Raw genomic sequence first — 9802 nt, 5'->3', positions numbered from 1 at the left:
TCGAGGGGCAGTTTGGTGGGCGAGGGGCAGTCAGGTGTTCGAGGGGCAGTTTGGTGGGCGAGGGGCAGTCAGGTGGGCGAGGGGCAGTCAGGTGGACGAGGGGCAGTTAGGTGGGCCAGGGGCAGTTAGGTGGGCGAGGGGCAGTCAGGTGGGCAACAAGCAGAAGATCTGAGCAGCCAGACGCTGAACCAAGAACGAATCTGATGTTGACACTCAGACTGCAGCAGGAAGTTACTGAGTGTGTGTGTGTGTGTGTGTGTGTGTGTGTTGTGCTGACGCTGCTGTTTCTGTGTGTTTGTGTTTCCGTCCGACAGAAAGTGCGTTTGGCTCGGATCCGTATGGCGAAGAAAGGAACAACCAACGCCTTCCTCCAGTACAAAGAAGACCGAGCCATCGGGGTGAGACGCACACACACACACACACACACACACACACAGTAACACACACACAGTAGCACACACACAGTAACACACACATGTGTTTGTCCTGCTCCAGTTGCAGGTTTACTTTGAACCTCTCTGCTCCTGCAGCCGGCAGCTCTTAGACGTGATTCTGGATTCTGTCGTTATTTAAAGTCTGCTGTCAACAGGAGACGTAACTAAAGCAGCAGGACTGTTTGTGAGCAGCACCGTTCATCATCTACCAGCACAGCGGTTCTTCAGGTCCGGTAGCTGTTCGACCAGGAACGAGTCCGTCGCAGCAGACCGTCCACCGGCACCAGAGCCAGACGGAGATAAAGCGAAGCAGATTAGTCAAGATCAGGTCAGACTGAAGCTGCAAGAGTTCATCTGGGTCCAGAGGTCACCGAGCTGGTTTCAGTCCGAGAAGATCATCCAGATGTTCCAGCTGCACATTCACCAGCAGTCCCAATGGGTCCAGGACGACACCAACAGCGAAGAAGAGCTGAAGTTTGGCTGCGTCGCTCTGGTTCATCGTGTAGAGCTCAGAGTCAGTGTCGCTCTCGGTGCTCCTGCATGTCATCGTCAATCTATTTCTCAGTCAGCACAGGGGCCAGTGACACCTGGACCGGAGAACCAGGCCCTGGAGGCCCTCAAAGGCCCCCGAAGGCACCCGTAGGCGCCCGTAGGTCTCCAGAGGCCCCCATAGGCCCCCATAAGCCCCCCGTAGGCCCTGTAGGCCTCCCGAGGCCCCCATAGGCCCCCCGTAGCCCCCTGGAGGCCTCTGGAGGCCCCCGTGGGTCCCTGGGTTTCCCGTAGGCCCCTGGAGGCTCCGTAGTGTTTGACTTCTTTCTGGCTCGTTGCAGACCAGGTTCAGGTCATTTAGGACCAGGTTTTAGTCTAAAACATGAAAACTGGAGGAAAAAAAGTTGAAATAAGTCACAGTCACATTGAAACTGTTTGATTCTAAACAATGTTTTTCAGTCAGTTTGATTCATGTTTGGTAAAGTTTTACTTCACAAACACAACAACAGATCAAATACGTCCCATCGGTTTGACTTCAGACCTTTGGACACGTTCTGAGTCTTCAGTCGTCTGCAGACGTTGTTTTATCGTTTTAGTGAAGTTTGTGGCACTTGGTCGGTATCTGCTCCTCCCAGGTGAAGTCGGTCCGACACTCTCAGCCTCCTCCGTCTGAAGACTTTTAACTTCTCATTTAAATAACTTTCATTATATAACACAGAACTCTTCTTCCTCTCGTTAAGCTTCGGTTGCTGTTAACGAGCGTTTCGGTGAGACATCATAAAGAAGACAATGAGAGAAGATGTGAAGAGCTTCAGCAGGTTTAAGTTTTATCAGCACAGACTCCGATAGCGTTGGATCCGTCCTTTAATCCGTCTGCCGGGCGTAAGGAGCCAATCAGAGGCTGGAGCTGAAGGAGGCACGTGGACGCCAGAAATAAGAGATGAAGCAGATTAAAACCAGAGAAGAACGATTATTCCAGCCTCTCGGTTCAACCTCTGGAATGAAAAGTCTGAGGATCGTCAGGCTTCATCTCCGAGTCGCTGCTTAAGAACCAACGTCTGAACTTCACAGAGGAAACGTCGTGGACTCGTTAAGACGAAGCTAAACGACGGAGTCACTCCTTTATCAACACACTGCTCTATGTTATATGTGTTATTATGGGATGCCGCTTCAGAGGTGACCAGCTAACGACACAAAGCTTCGTTTAGATTCTCAGTGGACCAGTTCATGGTCATCAGCAGCAGATGGGTTAAGGTTTCTGTTCCTTTAACGTCCAGAAATAACAGTTTATCATCAGAGTTTATTCAGTCAAATCAGGTTTTAAAGACATTTTAAAACACACAGAGTTCATTTAGATCCAGTTTTATGTTTGATTGACACCAGCGTTACTCTCCTGATCACTGATTTACTGACGTGTATCAGATTTAACAACACATGAAGCTGTTTCTCTGTCTTCAGCAGTTTCCACCTTTCAGTCAGAACCTCCATCAGAACTTTAACAAACACAGTGCAAGTGTTGAAGGAACCAACCCAAGTCCGAGCTCCCACAGAGAGTGACTGATCGTCTTCTTTTTGTTCAAAGCTTGTTTTGTTTCTTTAAATGATCCAAACCCTCCACCGGACACTGATTTCACTCTCCTGCGTCTTTTCTTCATGACAACAAACTCAACCAAAGTCAGAACTTGGTCTTGTGGATCCAGAAACATCACATACTATAAGTTTGTTATTAGTCACAACAAAGGAAGTCCTCACTAATGCTAACGCTAATTGATAGCTTCATGGGTGATTTCAGGGGACTTTATCAATCAGTGAAGTTGATTTGTGTTGTTGTTGTTGTTGTTGTTGTTGTTGTTGTTGTCGTCCAGGATCGGGACAGCGACAGCACGGCTCTGTGTGTGAAGAACCGGTCGGCCTTTGAACACCAACATCACCACCTGCTGCACTGTCTGGAGAAAACCACGGTGAGGCGCCGCCGGCTTTCACGGAAACCAAAGCAAAACGTCTGACGCAGTCTCACCAAACGTTGGTTTCATAGCTGTTGAGTCCATCAGACGTCTTCCTCACAGAACTTTAGATTTCATCGTTTGTTTAAAAGTTTTTATCTACAACATGAAAAACAAAGAAAAGTCTCAGTTTGTAAACCATCACTGATGACCAGGGATGGATCAGTGAAGCACTACATCCACTAAAAGGCTCTGAAAGACACAAGTACTGACCACAGAGAGACTTTCAACGACCACAGAGACAAACAAAACAGAGAAAGAAAGAAAACAACCACAAGACGAAAACATAAAAAAGGAAATGAGTGCCGACACAAACCACAGAAAGACGCACACTGACTTCAAGGAGGCAGAAACTGACAACAGAAGAGACATGAACTGACTAAAACAGACCAATAAAATGACTACAATAAGTTGTACATTGGCTACAAAAAGATACACAACAGCAGCAAAAGGAAGCAAAAAACAGACACAAAATAACTACAAAGAGACACGAGACAGCAACAAAGACCCTCAATAACGACTAGCAGTGGTTTTGTGTCTTCAGTCCGTCTACGACAGTCCAAGTTAGAATCTCTGGTCGTCTCGTAAACCCGCTGATAGAAACTCTAAAACCATCCAGTGTTCCTCAGGCTCTAACGCTCTCTGTCCTCCACAGAACCACGAGTTCACCGATGAGATGAACTACAGCGAGCTGTGCATGACCGAGTCAGTGGGCTTCCGGACCAGTCGCAGCACCTCCCTGTCCAGCCAGCAGGGGGCGCAGAACAACTCCACCGGCTGCTGCCCCCGCCGGGCCCGAAGAAGAGCCGCCATGAGGCTGGCCAACTCCACGGTGTCGGTCAGCCGAGGCAGCGTCCAGGAGCTGGACACGCTGCACATCAAGACCACCTCCATCCCGCCGCAAACGTAACGCTGATACTAGTTTACTGCTGCCCCAAATGTCAACGTATGATCAGACACATCAGAGATACTCTGGTCTGTACAGACTCACTGTGAGACATTTAAAACAAACTGCTGCACTGATAGAATTCAGCCAAAACACCAAACAGACACAGAAAACAGCAGAGGACCAACAACAGAGCCCTGAGGTACACCACCATGACATTGTTCCAAATGCATCACATTTTTCAGAGGCTGAAGAAGCTCACAAACTCTTAAAATGTTGCACAAGCCTCAGAAGTGGTGAAAATTTAAATATTTTATAATAATAATAATAATAATAATAATAATAATAATACATGTATTTTGTATAGCGCTTTTCACTGAAGATAAGAACAAGAACAAAACAAGTTAAATACAAAACAGATTAAAAAAAACAAGGTAGAGAAGGCAGGTAAAGAATAAAAATGTAAAACAGTTAAACATTAAAAGCGATCTTAAAACGGTGGGTTTTTAAAAGAGACTTAAATGTGTTGAGGTCAGAGCAGTTTATGGTTCTTTGTCTCCACAGGACAAAACAGGAGCGATTGTCACTCAGATTTATGCTGCACTGTGTTTGTCCTGCTCGATAAGACCTCGACCTGAACACGTGCCAGTACTGGGTTACAGTCACAGCGCCATCTACTGGACTTAGGGATTAATACAAGACATGCACTGCATCATGTCACCGCCACAGAGTCCAGACAGGACATAAAAACGTACTGGCGTTAGCAGCGGTCGCTACAGTGCACAGTTGCATGACGTGTTGTCCTGATTATCACTGCTGCAGCTTTTAATGTTTCAGAAAGATGGAAGAATATGCAAAAAGAAAAGATCAGGTTTTCGTGTGATGTAAATGTGAACAGTTCAAACGGTCTGCAGCGGTTCAGTTTCTGTATCTTTGTTTCCTCAGCCGTTCCAGTCTGAACGCGCAGGCCGACGACCTGAAGCTGAACTGCGGAGAACAAGACTTCACCGCCGCCATCATCAGCATCCCCACGCCGCCCGCCAACACGCCAGACGAGAGCCTCCCCCCGTCGCCTGCCCCCATCCCCGGCATCCTGCGCAACACCCGGGCCACCGCCTACACCCACGACACCGTCAAAATCTCCTCCTTATAACCTCCGCCCGCTGACCGCCCTCCTGTCCTGACCCGTCCCTCGGCCCCAACAGCCACCTTCCCCCCATGAACCTGGTTTAAGCCTCTGATCCTGGATCGAGGCGCTGCTGGCTCAGATTCTGAAACACCGTGGATTGTTTTTCTGTGGATTACTTGGAGTGAACGGCCCGGTTGGGAGGCACCATGTACAGCAACACATCATGGTAGCCAACTGGAGCTCAAGCTAACGTTAAAGACTTGAAAGAAGCAGTTTTCCTCCTGAAACCTTCCCCTTCATGCATTTCAGCTCCTACCACGCACTTACCCCGTCTGCCCCGGCACAATCTGCCCTTTGGAATCTCATTGCACAAAACCCCTCGAGGGTTCATCCAGGGGCATCAATGGAAAAGACTCATAAAGGCGCCAAAACTGATTAAAGATTTGGGTTTGGTGGCGCCGCCTTCAAACTTCATGCTTTAGAGGACAGTGATCTTATTTTTGATCTGAACCTGGTTTGATGGACCGTTAGACTCAGTTTGGAAAAGATGATTTGTAGGAAACCAAACCACCTTCTTTGGGTGTTGGAGGGAACTAACGATGGGTGTGGATTGGTGTTTTGGCGTTGCTTAAACTTGGTACTTGTCTTTGGATTGACTTGGTTTTCTTTCTGATGACGGACTCCATCTTCAGGACGGCTGAAGCTGAGAACTTCTTTCACTGAAAAGTTTGTCGGTTTAAACTTAAACAAGGACGAAGTAGAGTCAGGTGGCGTTTGGGCGTATGTGTGGAGGATCTCGGGAACCACTTCAGGTTAATAATTTCAAAAAACAAGGAAACCATAAGCCAGAACTCTTGAGGTTTTATCAGGATCCATTTGGACGAGTTGAAGAACGACGCTGAAGCACACAAACTGAACTGATCTTTGCGATTTAAAGGAGCTGAACTGGACTAGAACTGAGCAGAACCTGGTTTTCTAACAGGGTTTCGAGCTCGGTTAGGATTCCTGGACTGGATTTACGTGGTCTGATGTGGACTGGTCTGATGTAGCTCCGAAGTGTTCGTCACTGACGCCCAGACCGGGATCGAGAGAAAGCCTTTTACTTTTCAAAATATGCAACATTACAACAAGCAGGAAAATAGCATCAACAAATGAAGCGAATAATATTAATAACAGTAATAATGTGTGTTTAAGAACTACAGTAATTATCGCAGCAGGGAACAAAATGTAAAGCAACTAAGAAATTCACTCGTTATGTCAGAGAACATGACGAGTTTCTGCAATAGATTAAAGGGAAAGGAAACGCCGAGCGCCCGTCGGCTTCCAGGTTTGTCCCGATGACGTGCACATCGGAAAAACGATCCACGCCGCCGCCGTCGGTGGAAAAACTCACGGCGCCGCATCAAACTCAGCTCCTCTGAACTTTAGCGTCTTAGCTCGACCGGCTCGCCTGCAAATCACCAAAACCGAAGCTGAGCCTTCGGATATTATTTATTGTCGTATTTATTTCCCTCCGAGTGTGATTTTCTGTTTGAGGCAGCTGATTGCAGCAGAACGCAGCAGCCGGCGGAAGGTTTGGTGATTTGCTGGTGAAAATATCTGAAACGCAGTCGAACAACCAAAGGTCAAGAAAAGTCTTCAAAAGATTTCGCTTTCCTCCAAAAACACCTTCAACCATGAACGTGGTTCAGGGTCACTAGAGATTCAGATCAACGAGGACATAAATTAGTGCAAATGACTCCGAATTTAGGAAGAATCCCCCAAAACTTGTCTGAAATCAATAAAAAATGATCTAAAATTAGTCTAAAGTTGCCAAAAATGACTTGAAATTGTTCCTTAATTACTGGACAGGTGTCCAGAATGTCTGGAAGCTTGTCTGAAATGACACAAAAGAAGTTAAGGTTACTTTCCATTTGTCAGAAATGACTAGAAACAGGTCAAAAGTAGTTAAAGTTACTTGACCCATGACTCGATTATCTAAACTTGTCAAAATGATTTGAAACCTGAACAACGTGACTCGAAACGCGTCAATAACCGTCTAAAATGTCCCGAACGTGTCCGAATGGGCTCATCAGTGGTCCAGAGCGACGCCTCCTCGTGTTGAATCCTTTCGACGCTGCACGCCGTCGGCCATGTTCGACCTCAGCCGCGAGGCGTCGAAGCGTTTCCTCGACCGATGAGCGACGAGACAAAGACGTACATACTGTAACATATTTTGTATCATAAACTTTCACCTGCATCTTCCAATCAAATCCTCAAACCAAAAAAACAAAACAAACAAAAAAAAAGACAAAAGATCGATGGAAGCCGTCGGCTGGCGTCCGTCCGTGCATGAGCCTCGTACAGTAGAAGTAGCACTACTGATCATAGGATTATCAACCATATCAGAGAAAAAACACGACACGTGGGGAAGAGGTCATCCGGTGTTTGCATGAAGACTCTTGGTTTCCCCGTTGCTTTGTTTTCTTCATCTTCCACCCAAACCTTCTCCAGACGAGTGTTTGCACCACCGACAGATTCTCGGAACATTCAGGCATGTTGCCGCCAGAGTGCGAGTGTGTGCGCCGCCGGCTGTTTGTGTGTTTGTATGAAGGTGTTTGTATGATGAGCAGTCACAAATATGCATGGATACCGTTGTAGGTATTTTATCTGTTTTCTCCTGCAGTTTGAAGAGACGAGACTGAACGGACTCAATGCTCGCTGATGGTTTTACTGGTTCCACCGTCGCCTCCATCTTTATCGTCCATCAGGTTTATACCAGTAAAGTCCTGGATCTGCTGAAAGCACCAAAAACCTGAAACTGTTTGTTCGTCCGCATTTTAGAACACTCAGAGTTTTCTGATGTGATTTGATGTCGGGATGCCGTGATGATGTACGAAGGAACAGCAGCACTTATTAACGTATCTGTTACTTTTAAGTTGTGAATAATTCTGCGTATGAATAAATCTTGTAAACAGGGTGTAGTTCCAGCCTCCAGACACCAGGGGGCGCTGCAGGGACAGATTCACAGGAGAAATATTGGAGAAGTCAAAATGTAATTACAACACGCTCTTCAGCTAACTAGAACTATAAAGTGAATAATTCGCACCACGATGATTTAAAAATCCTACGAGTTACAGTTTGTTTGGTCAAAATGAGCCAAAATCAAACTGCAGCTAAAAGTTCTGAACATCGAGTTCAGTTTATCACATTAACAGGCCAAATTCATTCAGGACGTGACGCCATTTTAAATTGGTAAAAAAGAAGTACTTTTAAAATAGTTTAATTTCATTTACAGAAGCCAAGAACAGCTCACAACAGTTTTTTTTAAACGCCATTTTGTTCTCACTAAATATTTTTTTGCAAAATCCAGCTTTTGTTTTGTTTTCCTCGTGAGATCAAAATAGAACTTATGGTCTGCAGTACCAGCAGGAAAGAAAAAAAAAAACCTAACAAAAAAAAGAATCGCAAGCATGGCAGCTTTTGGCTTCCATACTTTTACGGAAGCAAAGAAAAAAATGCTTTTCCCGCCTTTAAAAAAAAAAAAAAAAAAAGTTCTTGAAATCAGCCATTTGTTTTCTTGACATAGTGAAATAATTAACTTGTTATTTCGAGACAACAACAATAAAATAGCTGCGTATAGAGCCATGCTTGGCCTCCATCCACTCTGGAAGGCCAGTACAGCCATGATTGCACTTGTTTTCTTAACGTTGTTTTAAATTGATAAAATTTTATCTCAAGAAGTCGAGTATTTATTTCTCAACATGTCAAAATAACTGAGACTGATCACGACAACAGCGTAAACAAAACTAAAAATCGCTCCCGTTTTGTCTTCCGTAATGACAGAAACTGAATTTAAAGCTGCATTTTTAACACGATTTTCTTCTGATGAATTATTTGAAGACGTGAGAATTTTGTTTTTCTGGATGTGACAAACTCACAACCTCAATATGACAGTTTTAAAACTGCAGTGATGGATTGTCTTCTGTACGATATGGAAGCAACGGCTGTGTTTGTTGTTTTAGCAGCATTTACTTGTGAAAACTGACTTTTGTTTTCTTGATGTAATGAAGTCATTTGTGATCTCCAGATAGCGGCGTTTCTTGGCTTCCGTACCGTACGGAGGACCACATGTGCTGTATTTGTCTCTCATGATGAATTAGTCAGTTGTGATCTCAAAGAGAACAAAACAACATGGCTGTTCTGGGCTTCCATATAAACAGCTTTAACAGGTTTTTTTTTCTGTAATTTTCTTGATTGTAAACTTTTTAATCAAAATGTAGTTTATTTAAACTTCTTGATTTGTGCGGCCAATTAAGTTTGACGTCACTCAGCTCAGTGTATTTATATGTTTTGTTGTCTTTGACTTTTCATCTTCGTCTCAAGAACATATCAAAGTGATTTTTAGCGTTTAAATGTTCATGCAGGTGTTTATGGAGCAAACGTCCATCGTGGCTGCACAGACGTGACTTTTTGGCTGATTTTAGCATTTAGCATTTAGCATTAAAGGAGTCACTGAATCGTTTTAGGGACGAAGCTGCTTTGAGGACGAGAATTTAATCTGAGCAGCAGATATGACGGCGATCTACCAACTGAGTCATAATAACGTGTCCTGATGTGTTCATGAAACCACGTCAGCTTCAGCTTCAGTGGGAGGTTTAAGGAGCAACTTGACACTGGGTCCACTTCACTTTGTTCAGTTTGTAGCCTCCACTGCTTTTATTCTGACAATCCAGTAAATCCGGTAAAACGATCACTCACTGGATGTTGTGCTCCTTCAGGTTGATTTAAATGTTTCTGTTGAAGAAGCGTCTGCAGGTGAATTTAAAGGTCACAGTTTCAAACCAGTCTGTCAAGTTAAAGGCGACGAACAAACAGAGTG

The 9802-nt window shown here is 45.0% G+C and overlaps 1 protein-coding gene across 1 annotated transcript; it reads left to right on the top strand.

Moving 5' to 3' along the window:
- Positions 1–338: 338 nt before the first annotated feature.
- LOC103362488 (potassium voltage-gated channel subfamily D member 1-like) lies at positions 339–4965 on the top strand. The gene is made up of 4 exons (XM_008288856.1): positions 339–398; positions 2789–2884; positions 3582–3832; positions 4758–4965. Exons 1-4 carry the CDS (start codon positions 339–341, stop codon positions 4963–4965), a joined length of 615 nt encoding a protein of 204 aa, XP_008287078.1.
- The last annotated feature ends 4837 nt before the right edge of the window (positions 4966–9802 follow it).

Source organism: Stegastes partitus, unplaced genomic scaffold, assembly GCF_000690725.1.
Source record: "Stegastes partitus isolate 25-593 unplaced genomic scaffold, Stegastes_partitus-1.0.2 Scaffold577, whole genome shotgun sequence".
In the NCBI taxonomy this organism is placed as follows: Eukaryota; Metazoa; Chordata; class Actinopteri; family Pomacentridae; genus Stegastes; species Stegastes partitus.
This window is presented reverse-complemented; position numbering and strand designations above follow the sequence as displayed.